Genomic DNA, 20,234 nt, shown 5'->3' with positions numbered 1-20,234 from the left:
TTCAGGACATCTCACTCCACTCCTGGAATGTGCCTCCCACCCTTGGCATTCCCCTAGATCAATGTTTTTCTTTAATTAAAACTCCTGGAACAAGCTCTTTGAAGCTCGGTGACTAGCAATCAGCACAAGGGTGTGATTTCTAGTGCAGGCATAGCCAAATTGGATTCATTTTGTCTAACTCATGCACTACAGATCACAGCAAGGCTCTGAGGTATTAAATCTAGGAAATGGCCTATAATAACAGAATGCAATATCTCTGAGACTAGCCAATCACATAATTGGAACTGGCATGCTTTCCCCCACACGCCCTTGCCCGGCAGCCACCTGTAGCACTGTGTTATGGAGTTATGAAACATAGCTGCCAGGGATTACATAGGTAGGTGTATTTAGTCTCCCTGCACAGATAAAATCCAGCAGAATCCAGTGGTTGCACCGTTGACATATTTGGAGCTATGGGTGGAAAGTTATAGGCCATCCATGGTTCTGCCTGGAAAATCATACTCTGAAATGGGAGAAGAGAGGCTGCACGGGCCCAGGGGTGGGCACAAAGTGTGGGAGGGAACAGCCTATGAGATAAGAGGCAGCTGCTCATTTTGAGCTTAGTTTTTCCACTGGCAGGAGGGTACGTTAGCTGACGCAGCCAGGAAATCCACGTAACTAAGATTTGGACCTGTGATCCATCAGCACCTCCATGTGGTTACATGCTACATAACACGGTAATTGCAACCTATCTATATGCTATCCTTGTACTACACTCCTGACTGTATACCTGTATATTGTTCTTGTAAATATATACTTGTATATTTCTAGTGCGCCTTTTTGGTGATTAAATATAAAATTAATTTTGGGCTGCTCTTTTATCTCAATACATGAATCCACACGTCCGCATGCTTGGTTTGTTATATTATACGGTACCCAGATTGGCTTCTGACCTGATATAAGCTTGTTGTTGGACAGACTTATGTCGATTGATGAACGGGTGGCAGCATATTGTACAGTTAGTGAGGAACTCTGGCAGTGACAGCCAGGAGGTTTTTATATATATATATATATATATATATATATACTAGCTGAAGAGCCCGGCGCTGCCTGGGCATAGTAACTAACTGTGGTTAGTTATAGCAAATTATAATTATCCTCCATCCCATAGTCCCATGCCAATATACCCATCATACATATCCATGTTCTCATAGGCCCGTGCCCATATACCCATCGTACATATCCTCCATCCCATAGTCGAGTGCCCATATACCCATCATACATATTCTCCATCCCATAGTCCCATGCCCATATACCCATCATACATATTCGCCATCCCATAGTCGAGTGCCCATATACCCATCACACATCTTTCATCTCATAGTCCCATGCCCATATACCCATCATACATATCCTCCATCCCATAGTCCCGTGCCCATATACCCATCATACATATCCTCCATCCCATAGTCCCGTGCCCATATACCCATCATACATATCCACCATCTTATAGTCCTGTGCCCATATACCCGTCATACATATCCTCCATCCCATAGTCCAGTGCCCATATACCCATCACACATCCTCCATCCCATAGTCCCGTTCCCATATACATATCCTCCATCCCATAGTCAAGTGCCCATATACCCATCATACATATTCTCCATTCCATAGTCCCATGCCCATATACCCATTATACATATTCGCCATCTCATAGTCGAGTGCCCATATACCCATCACACATCCTTCATCTCATAGTCCCATGCCCATATACCCATCATACATATCTTCCATCCCATAGTTCCGTGCCCATATACCCATCATACATATCCGCCATCTCATAGTCCCGTGCCCATATGCCCGTCATGCATATCCTCCATCCCATAGTCAAGTGCCCATATACCCATCACACATCCTCCATCCCATAGTCCCATGCCCATATACATATCCGCCATCCCATAGTCCCGTGCCCATATACCCATCATACATATCCTCCATTCCATAGTCCAGTGCCCATATACCCATCACACATCCTCCATCCCATCGTCAACCATTATGACATCATAATGAGCGGCGGCAGGGCTTGCAACCTATGATGACATCAGCGTCGCCATGGCAACCATTGTGACATCATAATGAGGGGCGGGGCTTGACGCGCACACACTTTTTCCCCCAGTATGTAGATAGGGGCAAAATTGTTTGGTGAATTGGAACGCGCGGGGTTAACATTTCTGGTGACTATTTGCCCTCGGTGCTGGTCCCTGACTGACCAGGGGAAAGGGGTGGTGCCAGAGAGCCAATCCCTGCTGGGTCCTTCTCTCCCCTCCCCAGATGTGAGCAAAGTGCGATCCATCACACCATGTTTAAGTGGGGGTAGCACTGTAACCTTGCAGCACTGGCATCCTGGGTTCAAAACCATCAAGGACAACATGTGCAAGGATTTTGTAAGGGTTTCCTTTGAATACTCTGGTTTCTTCCCACAGTTCAAAGCCATACTAATAGGAAATAAATATAGATTGTGAAACTCATTGGAGGCAATAATGGTGAGATGTTAGTAATGTACTGTGGAAGAGAATGTTTGTATATATGCAAGTAAAACAAATAAATAATTTTAGATATATTTGAGTAACTTATTACCTGAACTTGTTCTTCCCAGCTTAGAGACTCATCAACAGTAACATTAGGAAAGTCTGGCCAAACCTAAAAGCAAAATAAATATGATACATTGAAAATAATAATAATAATATGTTTTTTCTATATATTTTAACAAATGTATTTTAATAAGCATTCTATGTATTCCGTAATTATCAGAGGTATTCCTTCATTATTAGTTAACACTTATCCACAGTATAGTTAATGATTGTTAAACTGAGACTGCAGGTAGCCCCATTATCGAGACTCCTAATAATTACAAGTCGAGAAAACATAAGTCCACTCATCGACATGTCCATGGAAAGGATAATATTGTATGAAGTGATAGCTGGTTATAAGCAGCAAGTCTGTACAACACTATGGAAATTACAGAAATAGCCAATGTCTCTCTTATATGCTAAAAAATTATTTGAAGTAACAATTACTGGGAAATCCAGTCAAAAAAGACAATGCATGCACAATTAAACACTTTTTTCCTGCACGAAGTTATTATAGGTTCATGTTGCATATCATCTGTGTAAAGTACTGTGTCTGTACGTCTTAAAAAGTATAGATTTTTCCAATGCTAAGCTTCTAACGCTTATTGTACTTACAGTGGTTCACTTCTAGAGTAAACAGTAATGATTCATACTTACTTTTCCCCAAACTATATCATTAGAATTGGGCCATTTAATAAATACATCTTCTTGCACACCTCGGTCAAAGGCAGGATAAGGTTTGGTTTCATTTCCTGAAATAGCAGGATCCTAAATACATGAGAAAGTATTCCAGATTTGTGAATTCAGTTACGTGAACTGTATTGTAATAGTAATTAGATACTTCACTTCACATGGGCTATACAACTTACTCATCAATTCCATAATTGAACATTATGTGGTGTGTGGATTTGATAGGTATCGATATATTTCAAACTCAGAAATATACTGCATTTTTCAAACTATGAGACGCACTTTTTCCTCAAAAAATTTGGGAGGAAAATGGGGGGGTGCGTCTTATAGTCCAAACGCAGGTTTTCTGGGGAGTTGATGCAGTGGTGTAGCAGCGTCCCTTCCTTAGGGAACCAGCGGCGGCAGAAGTGTGTTGATGCTGAAGCTTGGTGTCGGCGGTGAGCAGTGCGGAGTGCATCATTGGTTTCCTTGCGGCCATCTTCCTGAAGCCATGGGCAGCTGAAGATGATGCATGCATGGATTGAGATCTCGGCTGAAAACTCTCGCGCTCCATTTTCCTGAGGCTGTGGGCTTCAGGAAAATTGCCGACAAAGGCACGCGCGTGCGCAGATTGCAATCTTGGCGGCCCTCATCTTTAGAATAATGGCTGCTATAGGCGCACGTGTGCAGATTGAGTTCTTGGTGGTAATTTTCCTGAAGCTGAAGGCTGCCGAGATCACAATCTGCACATGTGTGGCCTCAGCAAAATGGCTGCCGAGAAACCAATGATGCACTTAGGCTCTGCTCACCGTGGACACCGGGCCACAGCATCGCCACATTTCTGCCACCATTATCCTGAGGAAGGGACCTTGCTCCATGCAATGCACTATGCTCTGCCTTACCGCCGACACCAGACCCACAGCATTGCACCTCATGGATACCCCGAGACTGCAGCATTACCCCACTTCTGCCACTGCTGGCTTCCTGAGGAAGGGAACATGCCTCCAGTGACCCTGCTCTACCACCACCAGCCCTCAGGTAAGATACCTTAAATACGTACAATAAGACGGACCCCCATCTTATAAAAATCTTTTTTTTGCTATTTTCCACCCCAAAATTTGGGGTGCGTCTTATGGTCTGGTGGATCTTATAGTCTGAAAAATATGATAGCTGACAATGCTTTCTTAAATGAATTATTTGCAACATATCTGTTCTATAAATGATTATGACTCACCAAGAGTATAATAAATTTCATTCCTTCCCCTCTAATTTTGTCCACTAGATTTGGTAGGCCTTGGAAGCTTTCACCCAGCGTAAAGTCCATCTGTCTCTCCATGTAGTCAATGTCAGCATATTGAACATCCTGCATGATTGAATAATACTTTGAACCACATCCTCATTTCAAGTACAATATAATATCATCAAGCACTATTATATGAATTTGTCAGCTATCATATGAAAAGACATTTAAGTCAAGTACAGTCATATGTTAAAGTTTGGGCACCCCTATTAATGTTAACCTTTTTTCTTTATAATAATTTTGGTTTTTGCAACAGCTATTTCAGTTTCATATATCTAATAACTGATGGACTCAGTTATATTTCTGGATTCAAATGAGGTTTATTGTACTAACAGAAAATGTGCAATCTGCATTTAAACAAAATTTGACCGGTGCAAAAGTATGGGCACCTCAACATAAACGTGACACTAATATTTCGTAGATCCTCCTTTTGCAAAAATAACAGCCTCTAGTCGCTTCCTGTAGCTATTAATGAGTTCCTGGATCCTGGATGAAGGTATTTGTGACCATTCCTGTTTACAAAACAATTCCAGTTCAGTTAAGTTTGATGGTTGCCAAGCATGGACAGCCCGCTTCAAATCATCCCACAGATGTTCAATGATATTCAGGTCTGGGGACTGGGATGGCCATTCCAGAACATTGTAATTGTTCCTCTGCATGAATGCCTGAGTAGATTTGGAGCGGTGTTTTGTCTTGCTAAAATATCCATCCCCTGCGTAACTTCAACTTCGTCACTGATTCTTGCACATTATTGTCAAGAATCTGCTGATAATGAGTTGAATCCATGCGACCCTCAACTTTAACAAGATTCCCGGTGCCGGCATTGGCCACACAGCCCCAAAGCATGATGGAACCTCCACCAAATTTTACTGTGGGTAGCAAGTGTTTTCTTGGAATGCTGTGTTTTTTAGCCTCCATGCATAACGCCTTTTTGTATGACCAAACAACTCAATCTTTGTTTCATCAGTCCACAGGGTCTTCTTCCAAAATGTAACTGACTTGTCCAAATGTGCTTTTGCATACCTCAGGCGACTCTGTTTGTGGCGTGCTTGCAGAAACGGCTTCTTTCGCATCACTCTCCCATACAGCTTCTTCTTGTGCAAAGTGCGCTGTATTGTTGACTGATGCACAGTGACACCATCTGCAGCAAGATGATGCTGCAGGTCTTTGGAGGTGGTCTGTGGATTGTCCTTGACTGTTCTCACCATTCTTCTTCTCTGCCTTTCTGATATTTTTCTTGGCCTGCCACTTCTGGGCTTAACAAGAACTGTACCTGTGTTCTTCCATTTCCTTACTATGTTCCTCACAGTGGAAACTGACAGGTTAAATCTCTGAGACAACTTTTTGTATCCTTCCCCTGAAAAGCTATGTTGAATAATCTTTGTTTTCAGATCATTTGAGAGTTGTTTTGAGGAGCCCATGATGCCACTCTTCATAGGAGAATCAAATAGGAGAACTACTTGCAAGTGGCCACTTTAAATACCTTTTCTCATGATTTGATACACCTGGCTATGAAGGTCAAAGCTCAATGAGGTTACAAAACCAATTTAGTGCTTCAGGAAGTCAGTAAAAAGTAGTTAGGAGTGTTCAAATCAAGAAAATGATAAGGGTGCCCATACTTTTGAACCGGTCAAATTTTGTTTAAATGCAGATTGCACATTTTCTGTTAGTACAATAAGCCTCATTTGAATCCAGAAATATAACTGAGTCCATCAGTTATTAGATATATGAAACTGAAATAGCTGTTGCAAAAACCAAAATTGTTATAAAGAAAAAAGGTTAACATTAATAGGGGTGCCCAAACTTTAACATATGATTGTACATTATGTTATGATATTTAACAAGAGGATGGAGTACTAGTTACTCCAAGATTTTGGGTAATGTGGAAATTCAACAAATTTAGACCTTGATATTTAAATTAACATCATATGATCACAACCTAAAAGTTCTAATATGTTAGATGAATTTCATGACTCATGGAAACAGTAATACTATGTTAGAATAAAAAGGCAGACATACTCTATACTATCACAATAACTCTTAAATATCTAAAGAATGAATTATTCATATGCAACACAAGCAATTTTGATACTTATCTGTTAATGATCAGATATCTGCAGTTATACAGCTATGAACAACCTAAAAATCTTTTATTCCAAAGAAAGATTCAATGAACTAACATTATATTACATAAATTCCAGTCACTGTAGAAGTAATGGAGGATTATGACTTTATTGCTAGCTTTTGCTTTGGTATAAGATGCATTTGTTTGTATTGCTTTGCAGTTAAGACTTTTAAATATTTGTTCCAGTATGTTTCGAACATTTGATGAACTGTTGCAGCTGCCTGTTATTTTTAAGATAAAAACTATTTCTTCATTAGAGGATAAAGATGTATGAACTTATTGAATAGCTTCTAGCAAAAGGAAAATCAGCTGACAGTTCTCTTCTGTCCCACTCATAAACACGTTTGCTTGAATGCTAGCCGGCACCTTGGGGATGCATGTTATTACTAGAGTTGAGCGATACCGTCCGATACTTCAAAGTATCGTATCGGATGGTATCGGCCGATCTTTAAAAAAAGTATCGGTATCGCCGATTCCGATACCGGAAGTCCCATTCAAGTCTATGGGACTTCCGGTATCGGAATAAGAAAAACCCTTTCCTGCCCTTGTACAGCCTCTCTGGGGTCTGTACGGGCCTTTCGGGGGGCTGTGCCGGCCTGCCAGGGGGTCTGTGCAGGCTCTGGTGGTCTGTGCCGGCCTGCCGGGGGGCTGTGCCGGCCTGCCGGGGGGCTGTGCAGGCTCCGGTGGGCTGTGCCGGCCTGCCGGGGGGCTGTGCCGGCCTGCCAGGGGGTCTGTGCAGGCTCCGGTGGTCTGTCCCGGCCTGCCGGGGGGCTGTGCAGGCTCCGGGGGGCTGTGCCGGCCTGCCGGTGGTCTGTGCAGGCTCCGGGGGGCTGTGCAGGCATCGTCCGATGGGACTACAAGTCCCATCGGGCGATGCCTGCTACCATGACAGTGATTGACACATTAGCCAATGATGGGACAGTAGTAGTCCCATCATCCGGCTAATGTGTTAAATGTAAAAAAAAAAAAAAAAAAATTACATGCTACATACATACAACATGCATACTACATACATGCTACATTCATACTACATACATGCTACATTCATACTACATAAATACTACATGCAACATACATACTACATATATACTACATACATACTACATATATACTACATGCATGCTACATACATACTGCATGCTACATACATACTACATGCTACATACATACCACATATATACTACATACATACTACATACATACTACATGCATGCTACATACATAACACATATATACTACATGCATGCTACATACATACTACATGCTACATACATACCACATACATACTACATGCATGCTACATACATACTACATGCATGCTACATACATACTACATGCTACATACTACATATATACTACATGCATGCTACATACATACTAGATGCTACATACTACATATATACTACATGCATGCTACATACATACTACATGCTACATACTACATATATACTACATGCATGCTACATACATACTACATGCTACATACATACTACATGCTACATACATACTACATATATACTACATGCATGCTACATACATACTGCATGCTACATACATACTACATACATACTACATGCTACATACATACCACATATATACTACATACATACTACATACAATACATTCATACAATACATACATAGACATACAGTACATATAACATAGAGTAACATACTTACCAATACTTGTCACATTGTTCCCCGAAGCCATTGTCTTTTCCGGAATAAATATTAACATAACAAATCACAAAAATACTCACCCACGATCCGAAGCAGTCCACGAGTGTGTCCCATGACGATCTTGGGTAGAGAACTGCAGCATCAGCTGATGCTGCCGTTCTCTACGGGCTGCAGGAATCCAATGACGGAAGGTAGGTATCCTTCCGCACTGTATTCCTCCGCCACTTAAAAAAAAAAAAGTCCCTAGTCTCACTTTATGCCATTGCTGTGTGGGAATTTCCCACGCAGCAATGGCATAAAGTGAGACTAGGGACTTTTTTTTTTTTAAGTGGCGGAGGAATACAGTGCGGAAAGATACCTACCTTCCGTCATTGGATTCCTGCAGCCCGTAGAGAACGGCAGCATCATCTGATGCTGCAGTTCTCTACCCAAGATCGTCGTGGGACACACTCGTGGACTGCTTCGGATCGTGGGTGAGTATTTTTGTGGTTTGTTATGTTAATATTTATTCCGGAAAAGACAATGGCTTCGGGGAACAATGTGACAAGTATTGGTAAGTATGTTACTCTATGTTATATGTACTGTATGTCTATGTATGTATTGTATGAATGTATTGTATGTATGTAGTATATATGTGGTATGTATGTAGCATGTAGTATGTATGTAGTATGTATGTAGCATGCAGTATGCATGTAGCATGCATGTAGTATATATGTAGTATGTATGTAGCATGCATGTAGTATATATGTAGTATGTATGTAGTATGTATGTGGTATGTATGTAGCATGTAGTATGTATGTAGCATGCATGTAGTATATATGTAGTATGTATGCAGCATGTAGTATGTATGTAGTATGTATGTGGTATGTATGTAGCATGTAGTATGTATGTAGCATGCATGTAGTATGTATGTAGCATGCATGTAGTATGTATGTAGTATGTATGTAGTATGTATGTAGTATGTAGCATGTATGTAGCATGCAGTATGTATGTAGCATGCATGTAGTATGTATGTAGTATGTATGTAGTATGTATGTGGTATGTATGTAGCATGTAGTATGTATGTAGCATACATGTAGCATGCATGTAGTATGTATGTAGCATGCATGTAGTATGTATGTAGCATGCATGTAGTATGTATGTAGCATGCATGGAGTATGTATGTAGCATGCATGTAGTATGTATGTAGCATGTATGTAGTATGTATGTAGCATGTAGTATGTATGTAGCATGCATGTAGTATGTATGTAGCATGCATGTAGTATGTATGTAGTATGTATGTAGTATGTATGTAGTATGTAGCATGTATGTAGCATGCAGTATGTATGTAGCATGCATGTAGTATGTATGTAGTATGTATGTAGTATGTATGTGGTATGTATGTAGCATGTAGTATGTATGTAGCATACATGTAGCATGCATGTAGTATGTATGTAGCATGCATGTAGTATGTATGTAGCATGCATGTAGTATGTATGTAGCATGCATGGAGTATGTATGTAGCATGCATGTAGTATGTATGTAGCATGTATGTAGTATGTATGTAGTATATATGTAGTATGTATGTAGCATGTAGTATGTATGTAGCATGCATGTAGTATGTATGTAGTATTTTTTTTTTTTAACATTTAACACATTAGCCGGATGATGGGACTACTACTGTCCCATCATTGGCTAATGTGTCAATCACTGTCATGGTAGCAGGCATCGCCCGATGGGACTTGTAGTCCCATCGGACGATGCTTGCACAGACCCCCGGACATCAGCACAGCCCCCCGGCAGGCCGGCACAGCCCCCCGGCAGGCCGGTACAGACCCCCACAGGGTGCACAGACCACCGGCAGGCCGGCACAGCCCCCCGGCAGGCCGGTACAGACCCCCACAGGGTGCACAGACCACCGGCAGGCCGGCACAGCCCCCCGGCAGGCCGGTACAGACCCCCACAGGGTGCACAGACCACCGGCAGGCCGGCACAGCCCCCCGGCAGGCCGGTACAGACCCCGGGCAGTCCACACAGCCCCCCGGCAGGCCGGCACAGCCCCCCGGCAGGCCGGCAGAGACCCCCGGAAGGCCCGAAATGACGGCGCATCATGATGCGCACACACCGCGCATCATGATGACGTCAGTCTGTCAATCAACTTTGAACTTCCGATTCCGATGCCGAATTCCGATATTGAAAAAATATCGGAAGTCGGTATCGGAATTCCGATACAGCAAGTATCGGCCGATACCCGATACTTGCGGTATCGGAATGCTCAACACTAGTTATTACATCACAATTTGTTAACAATGGCACAGCCAGGGCGCTGTGACTTCAGAGTCTTAAGGGGTTTTACACATAGCAATATCGCTAGCAATATAGCTAAAATGTCACTGATTTTGGGACATTATAGCGATATTGCTAGCGATATCGCTATGTGTGATACTTACCTCCGACCGGCTCCACCGCTGTCTGTCGCTCATCGCGCGAGATCGGGCGGCTCCATTTCTCGTCGTCTGCTTCCTGCTGGGCTTCCTGCTGTGTGAGACGAGCGACGCTGGACGCGGGCGGGAGGACGTCTGGATCGTTGTGTGTGAAAGGTGAGTATCGTCCACTGCGTCGCTGCTGCATCGCTGTGAGATCTTCCTGTGTGGAAGCTCACTAGCGATCATTTAGCGATGCACCAGCGATCCTGACCGGGTTATATCGCTTGTCGGATCGATGGTGCATCACTAAATGTAAAAGGGCCTTTAGTCAGGTGTCCTGGCATACATTTAAGCAGGCCATAGAAAACACATGTAGCAGGGGAGACGAAATCTAGAGATGGAGATGACCATAAGCATTCCTATTATTTTTTTTTTAAATTCTAAGTTTATTATACTCTTAGGTCTACATAAACCCCAAAGCATAATATGAAACATTTCATTTACATTGAATAACTTTGACGCAAATTTAATTTTCTTGTTAAATTTGGTGATTTGCAAAGCTAAAAATAGAACAAAATAAAGAATAGTAGTAAAAAAAATGGCTAATTCTAAGGTTAGTAGTTTCCTGGGTAATTGTTTTGATTGTATTCATGACTTTTGCTTCTATTAATAGTATCATCTTTATACACACATTTAGTTGTGATACCTCTCTGTAAGGGAAGAGCAACCCGTAAAAGTACGGCTTTGGCAGATTCAACCGAAATTGAGCAAAAAGTTTTGCTTGGGTCAAAAAAAATTGCTGTAAAATGGTCATAGTAAGGGCTAGGGGGCTGCAAAAGGAAGTAAAATAGGGGTGAGTCCAGGACAATCGTCTCAATGTTATAAATTTCTGTGAAGCACCTTGGGGTTCAAGATGCTCAACACATATGTACAGTAGATAAGTTCCCTGTAGGGTCTAGTTTCTAAAATGGTTTCAAATGTGTTGGGTTTCCACTGTTTAGGCTCATCAGGGGCTATCCAAGTGCAAAATGGTGTCCACTTTTCAAGCAAATTTTGAGTTCAAAAAGTCAAATGGTGCTCCTTCCCTTCCAAGCCCTGGTATGTGCTCAAACAGCAGCCTTCCCCCACATATGGGGTATCAGCATACTCAGGAAAAATTGCACAACAAATTGTATCATATAATTTCTCTTTTTATCTTTGTGAAAATGCAAAATCAGAGGCTAAAAATCATTTTTATCATATAAATGTCATTTTTTTTACTTTCACATCTCAGTTGAATATTCTTCTGTGAAGCACCTGGGGTTTCAAGGTGCTCACCACATACTAGATAAGTTCCCTGAGTGGGCTAGTCTCCAAAATGGTGTCACTTGTGGGGACTTTCCACTGCACATGAGGGGCTTTCCAAATGCGACATGGTGTCTAATTATTCCGGCAAATTTTGCATTCAAAAAGTCAAATTGCGCTCCATCCTTTTCAAGCTGTTCTTTGCACTAAAACATTAGTTTTCCCCCACATATGAGGAATCGACATACTCAGGAGAAATTGCACAACTAATTTTTTTTCTGCTAACTTTGAAAACATTTTTAAAAAATAGGTCTAATCTAAAATTGTTGTGCAAAAAGTTAAATGTTCATTTTTTCTTTCCAAAAATGCCTGTAATTTTTAGTACTTTGAGGGGTGCAGTTTTTGAATATTTTCTGTTATATATGCCCCTCAATGTCACTTCAAATGTGGCCCCTAAAAAATCATTTTGTAAATTTTGCTGGACAAAAAAAGTGTCAAAAATTGTTCTGATGTAAAGTAGACATGTGCTAAATGTTATTTATTAACTATTTTGTGTGATATAATGCTCTGATTTAAGGACAGAAAAATAAAAATATTGAAATATTGAAATTAGCAAAATATTCAAAATTTTCACCAAATTTTCAATTTCGTTCACCTCCCTACAAGTCAATGACCCTAAACACACAGCTAAAATAACAAAGGAGTGGGTTCAGAAGAACTCTGTTACCATTCTTGAATGGGCCAGCCAGAGCCCTGATCTAAACCCAATTGAGCATCTCTGAAGAGACCTGAAAATAGCTTTCCACCAATGTCCCGAATCCAACCTGATGGAACTGTAGAGGATCTGCAAGGAAGAATGGCAGAGGATCCCAAAATCCAGATGTGAAAAACTAGTTGCATCATTCCAAGAAGACTCATGGCTTTACTAGCTCAAAAGGGTGCTGCTACTACCTAATGAGCAAAGGGTCTGAATACTTATGACCTTGTGATCTTTCAGTTTTTTAATAAATTTGCAAAAATTTCTACATTTTCCTTTTCTTCAGTCAAGATGGGGTGCAGAGTGTACATTAATGAGAAGAAAATGAACTTTTTTGAATTTACCAAATGGCTTCAATGAAACAAAGAATGAAAAATTTAAAGAGGTTCAGATACTTTCTGCACCCACTGTGTGGTATATAATAAAGTAATATTTTTTATCATATTGCCGAGGACTAATTTTTATGATTTGTTGATAGCTAAAGGTTAATATCACTCATATCACTATTTATTTGTCTTTTAGTTTAACAGTACAGTAACTATTAATTTAACCTAGATATAGAGAGCGCAGAATAGCCACATCTAAAAAGTTTATTGCATTGCAAATTTGAAACTTTTGCAAGTCATTGATTTAAGTGCAATATTTTTTCTTTTAGCTATGTAAGATGAGTTTACGATGTAAAACATAACCCATTAGGCTATGTTCAATCTCAGAAAAGTGGATGGGATTTATAGAGATCTCATGCCCACTGCTTTTTTTACTCAATGTAAACTGACCTACAGTGCATGTGTTTCTAATCCACACCAAATTAATTTCTCTTGAGGGTAAGTTGATTTTTATATATAGATTTTCCCATAGACTGGCATGAAATGTGAAAAATATGGAGATAAAAAAAATGCACATGTGTGCTTAGTGTGTTTCCACCATGGAAATGTATCAAAAATGCAGGTCATCTGCATATGACAATATCAATAAGGTTTTGTCATAATCATATACCAGGAAATATCCAAAACAGAGTAGATTTATTGAAAGCATGACATACCAACAAGACGCCAAAAAATGCAGTGTCCAAAATGCAATAAAATGAACTCAAATACGCAATGAAAAAGCAAAGTAACCTAACTAATTTAACAGGTGCAGAAATGGTGCAGAAAATCTGCAGCATTAAAAACTCACCAAAAGCTCATCATTGGAACTTAGCCTTAGATTTCCTGTCGAAGGTCTCTTACCAGATAACCAATCTCTTGCTGTACATTGACTATAAGATTGCTGTTTCCAACAAATGGCACTAAAAACCCTGTTCTCTTCCTTTGTGAAGACACTACTAGCATATTTCATTATGTAACTTACGTAGGGAATCTGAGCACGCTTCATATTATCATACAGGTCAGAAATTTCAGAGTCATTTTCATATCCATATCGACATAATTGAAATCCAAGCGACCAGTAGGCTGGCATCACAGGGCGTCCAATGAGCTTAAAAAAATATACACAAATATATATAAATGCAGACTTGATAAAAATGAACTAAACCTACCAGTCACAGCAAACTGTATCTTACTTGTGTGTATTGCTTCACAACCGTTTCTGGCTCGGGTCCCAATACTACATAAAAATCCAGAATTCCTCCTATTGTGCGGAACGTTAATGCTGGGGTTTCTTGTAAAGAAATATCTGAAATCAAAATATTACAAATCCACAATGAAAACTATTGTGAAGCTACTAGAAAGCACGTAAAATAAAAAGTGCATCCTGTAATGAATTAATAAAAATGTATCCTCATTTTTCTAAGTATATATTGTAATATTTTCTTCTGATCTATTTTGCTCTTGGATTGCAGATTTCTTATATTCTATATTTTGAACATAATTATTGGATACAGCCATCTTGCCTGAGCTGCTACTCGGCTTCGCTAACATCATTCAGAGACATGATTTACAGCAGCTATAAATGAATGCTGTAATCATTATCGACTTTGAGATAATTTTTGGTTCATGCTGTGTGACTTGAGCAGAAGTCGTTGTACAGGTTGGGGAGAGGTGAGCTGTGGCCATCGCCTACTGTCATGGTGGTTTCTGTGTTATCGACATTGGTCATTAAGCATAATGAGATGTAAGAGGATTCAGAAATATTGCAAAAAATGACAAACAATATCACGGCTAAATCAGTACAAAATACACCACGTAAAACTGAATGTGCGTAGTACATTCATGTATGTCAAAAAAATGAAACAAAATAAGAAGCTAAATTAGATGGACCATGTATTCTTTTTTGTCCACTGTTAGCTTTCAATTTTTGAGGATGCTTGTACATTTGCATTGATGACACATAGATTAGATTGGTCACGCTGCCACAATGTCAAAAAGTACTGTGCATATCGTAATATGTGAAATGCAGAATATGCTGATAATTTATGTATTCTACATGATATTACAACTACACTGTCAGTCTTATATTTTATTCACACAATTTTGCAGCAATTTGGGAACAGAGCACAATAGGTTGAGTAGGGAAAACAAACATGCTTTTGTATGGATAAGACATCCATGAAACACAGATTCCGTAAATGAAGAAGAGAATGAATTACACTACGTAGATGCAAAAAAAGAGAAGATTTCTTAGGCAACACAGAGAAAGAATTAAAACTAATATTAATGCTCCTTAGAAACATAATACTAATTATCACATACATACATTATAACAAAAAAGAAAAAAAAAACAGTTTACCCATAGCATTGCTGTTGAGCAAAAGGACTCCATGAGCATTTCCATCATTATCCAATCCCATATAAAATGGATGAACTCCATATGAGTTAGCAAGGTACTAAAACAATAGAACAAGTCGTGTATTATTGAACTACTCTTGGAAATCATAATATAGTAGATTTTAGTGTGCCATGTAGCCAGACAACAACCAAAATTTTTGAAACTATAGCATACTTAAAGAGTAACTAATGTAAACTTTCAATTTTTATAGTCTTTTCTGACATAGAAAGCTCTGAAACTTTACACTTTATTAGAAAATTTGTATTAATTCCTGTAAAAAAAATTGCATGCAAGGGCTCAATCAGATGACCATGCAAATAGATCTGAGACGCATGAACTGGCCTCATCTACAGTACATGACCCAGTCATCTGGGACTCCTACCAGGAGCTCGGATGCATGCTCAGATGATTTTGAGGTCAATGCCATTGTCGAGTCCAAGGTGGTATGTGGCAAAAATTCTTTTTGGTGGACTGGAAGGGTCATGGGCCAGAAGATAGGATCTGGGAGCCATTTGAGCACAGTCGTGCCCCCCAGCTTATTGCGGCTTTTGAGCATAACGAGCCTAGCGGGGGGTAATGTTAGGTGCCGGGATTCTCCTGCTGCATAGGGTAGAACCCAAGCCTTGTCCGCCTCTGCGGTCTCCCATTCTGCTCCAGCCACAGTAAAGGCTGCTCAGCAAAGACATCAGTCTCAGCATCTTGATCAGATCTGTGCGGTTCACTTGGTTACTGCTGGCCTTCCAGCCAAAGCCAACAATAAGCAGCGGCTAGCATATGCTCCAGAGGTTAAGTCAAGAAATAACTCTACTGGGCATGCTTGCGAGGTGGCGACCTCTCATTGGTGGTCTGTTGTTAGCTGTTCAGGTAATGTGGCAGTTCCAGATTGGTCCACGAGAAAGGTCCTGTCTGACTGGACTTAAGTGGAGCATATAAAAGGGCCTTTGGGGCACAGATCAGCGCGCTAAGATCCTTTATGCTATATGTGTGTCAGTGGATACGTTACCACTCTGTGTGCACTTGTGCCACTTATAGCACGGCGATTGTGTGTCTAGGCATGCAGTGTAGGGTGGGGACTCCTGATTGGCTTAGCATCTGACCACGGGCATCCTAAGTTGCATGTGCCATTAGAACAGCCAAGTGTAAGAGAGAGCACAACCAACAGCCTAGATTTCCCTGAGGGGTAGCTATAGGGACCCCAATTATTTTTTTAATTTGCTGTACTCATGTGACGTATAACAGGGTATAGCTCCAAGTGCTCCTGTACCGCTCTGTGGAGCAACCGAGCAGGTACTTTGCACTCAGTCCGCACAGAGTGACCTTTAATTCTGTGTGTCTATGGTGCTTGCATGCAGCACCGCTCCGCCATTGTTCATTAGCTGTGGTTTCTCCATCACCACTTTCTCACAATTTATGTATAGTGCGATCCGCAAACCTTAACACAGTCTTACATAGTCGCCTTTATAAAAAACTTCTGTCCACAGACTCAATCAGTCAGACTCTAACATCTACAACATGGGCAAGACCAAAGAGCTTTATAAGGATGTCAGGGACAACATCATAGACCTACACAGAGCTGAAATGTACTACAAAACCATAAGTAAGATGCTGGGTGAGAAGGAGACAACTCTTGGTGCAATAGTAAGAAAACGTAAGAAATACAAAATGACTGTCAATCGACATCGATCTGGGGCACCATGCAAAATCTCACCTCATGGGGTATCATTGATCATGAGGAAGTGAGAGATCAGCCTAAAACTACAAGAGGGGAACTTGCTAATGATGTCAAGGCAATTGGGACCATAGTCACCAAGAATACCATTGTTAACACATTACGCAGTAAAGGTTTTAAATCCTGCAGTGCCTGCAATGTCCCCCTGCTCAAGAAGGCACATGTTGCCATTTTACTTGGGTCCGCTGCACCCTGTTAGTGCATTTGTATTGAGGCCTGTCTATACAAGTAAGCATCTCTGCCTGTTTTGGTTTTTTCTCAAATATTGGAGGATTCTTTCCTCTTTGTGTGATTTTCATGTTAGAGTAGGACTGTCAAGTGTAAGGAACTTTGACGATGATTTGCCAGCTTACGTATTATGGCCATAATATTAACCAAAACCTTACATATGTTGATATGGTTTTGTGCACTTTTTATCTTTTCAGGGTGCAGTTGGGCCCAAATGGTTCTGTAAACTGTGGCCTCTGTTCACACGGGATGCATTATAGTTAGCACTGGGCAGCCCCCCTATATGGTGTTACTAAGAGGCTGTGAACCATATGCTCTGCATTCCCTGTGTGAACATTGCCACATACGGATTATTTTTTTGCACTGGTGTGCCACACGGCCAATCCCTGATTGTAGGCTGGCTGTTTCATTAGGTATTATTGCACCTTTGCAGTTGCCATTTTACTGGCATGTCCCCCTGCTCAAGAAGGCACATGTGCAGGCCCATCTGAAGTTTGCCAATGAACATCTGGATGATTCTCTGAGTGATTGGGAGAAGGTGATGTGGTCAGATGAGACAAAAATTAATCTTTTTGGCATTAACTCAACTGGATGTGTTTGGTGGAAGAGAAATGCTGCCTATGACCCAAAGAACACCATCAACACTGTTAAGTACATAGGTGGAAACATTATGTTTTAGGGGTGTTTATCTGCTAAGGGCACATGACTACTTTACAGCATCAATGGGAGAATGGATGAAGCCAATTACCGTAAAATCCTGAGTGACAACCTCCTTTCTTCCACCAGGACATTAAAAATAGGTTGTGGCTCGGTCATCCAACAAGACAATGACCCAAAACATACAGCCATGGAAGCAAAGGAGTGGCTCAAAAAGAAGCACATTAAGGTCATGGAGGGACGTAGCCAGTCTCCATACCTTAAACCCATAGAAAACTTAGGGAGGGAGTTTACACTCTGAGTTGCCAAGTGACAGCCTCAAAATCCTAATGATTTAGAGATGACCTGCAAAGAGGAGTGGACCAAAATTCCTCCTGACGTGTGCACAAACCTCATCATCAACTACAAAAAATGTCTGACTGAGATGCTTGACAGCAAGAGTTTTGCCACCAAATATTAAGTCTTGTTTGTCAGAGGGATCAAATACTTATTTCTCCCAGCAAAATGCTAATAAATTTATATAATTTATACAATGTGATTTTCTGGATTTCACTTTTGATGTTCTATCTTTCAGTGTTCAAATTAACCTACCCTTAAAATTATACTGTTCATGTCTTTGTCAGCGGGCAAACTTACAAAATCTGCAAGACTTCAAATACTTATTTCCCCCCGCTGTGTGTGTGTGTGTATATAAATGTCTGGGATAGGCATCTGCACCGTCGCAGCTACAGTCACAAAATTTGGCACAGTCACATGTCTGGACCCCGAGAGCGTCCTAAGCTATGTTGTGAGGCAAAATTTTAACCCCGCGCGTTCCAATTCACCAAACAATGTTGCCGCTATCTACATACTGGGGGAAAAAAGTGTGTGCGTATCAAGCCCCGCCCCTCATTATGATGTCACAACGGTTGCCATGGCGACGCTGATGTCATCATAGGTTGCAAGCCCCGCCGCCGCTCATTATGATGTCATAATGGTTGACTATGGGATGGAGGATGTGTGATGGGTATATGGGCACTGGACTATGGGATGGAGGATATGTATGACGGGTATATGGGCACGGGACTATGGGATGGCGGATATGTATTTGGGCACGAGACTATGGGATGGACGATGTGTGATGGGTATATGGGCATTGGACTATGGGATGGAGGATATGTATGATGGGTATATGGGCACGGGACTATGAGATGGAAGATATGTATGATGGGCATATGGGCACGGGACTATGGGATGGAGGATATGTATGATGGGTATATGGGCATGGGACTATGAGATGAAGGATGTGTGATGGGTATATGGGCACTCGACTATGGGATGGCGAATAAGTATGATGGGTATATGGGCATGGGACTATGGGATGGCGAATATGTATGATGGGTATATGGGCATGGGACTATGGGATGGAGAATATGTATGATGGGTATATGGGCATGGGACTATGGGATGGAGGGTGTGTGATGGGTATATGGGCACTGGACTATGGGATTTAGGATATGTATGATGGGTATATGGGCACGGGCCTATGGGATGGTGGATATGTATGATGGGTATATGGGCACTCGACTATGGGATGGTGAATATGTATGATGGGTGTATGGGCATGGGACTATGGGATGGAGGATGTGTGATGGGTATATGGGCTTGGGACTATGGAATGGAGGATGTGTGATGGGTATATGGGCACGGGACTATGGGATGGAGGATAATTATAATTTGCTAAAACTAACCACAGTTAGTTACTATGCCCGGGCAGCGCCTGGCTCTTCAGCTAGTATATATATATATTTAAAAATCTCGGCTGGAAGTCTGTTGCAATGTTTGCTGTACTGAGGGAAGTCTATTGGGGAGGGAGAAAGAGAGAAATAGAGAGAGAAAATTTTCCAGAATAAAAGTACAGGTCCCCATTGTTTACAATGAGGTTTTGGCTCTGGTTGAAGTTCAGGTACAGTCCTGGTACCCAAATCAAACTTTGGAATAAAGTTCGGGTCTGGTTTCAGAACCCAAACTTTCACGGGTCCGCACA

The 20,234-nt window shown here is 41.1% G+C and overlaps 1 protein-coding gene across 1 annotated transcript in view; it reads right to left on the bottom strand.

Moving 5' to 3' along the window:
• The window catches only part of SI (sucrase-isomaltase), a 511,413-nt gene that overhangs the window by 145,895 nt on the left and 345,284 nt on the right, over nucleotides 1–20,234 (bottom strand). The window contains exons 30-35 of the mRNA XM_073578947.1: nucleotides 15,556–15,652; nucleotides 14,390–14,502; nucleotides 14,179–14,304; nucleotides 4,513–4,641; nucleotides 3,267–3,377; nucleotides 2,617–2,679 (exon numbers count right to left, since the gene is read on the bottom strand). Coding sequence (XP_073435048.1) covers nucleotides 2,617–2,679; nucleotides 3,267–3,377; nucleotides 4,513–4,641; nucleotides 14,179–14,304; nucleotides 14,390–14,502; nucleotides 15,556–15,652 — 639 coding nt within the window. The remainder of the gene's footprint in view (nucleotides 1–2,616; nucleotides 2,680–3,266; nucleotides 3,378–4,512; nucleotides 4,642–14,178; nucleotides 14,305–14,389; nucleotides 14,503–15,555; nucleotides 15,653–20,234) is intronic.

The sequence above is a fragment of the Dendrobates tinctorius genome, unplaced genomic scaffold (assembly GCF_039654945.1).
Source record: "Dendrobates tinctorius isolate UK_male_01 unplaced genomic scaffold, ASM3965494v1 ptg000060l, whole genome shotgun sequence".
Classification (NCBI taxonomy): domain Eukaryota; kingdom Metazoa; phylum Chordata; class Amphibia; order Anura; family Dendrobatidae; genus Dendrobates; species Dendrobates tinctorius.
Note: the sequence above shows the minus strand (reverse complement) of the source record. Positions and strands in the feature narration are given on the sequence as shown.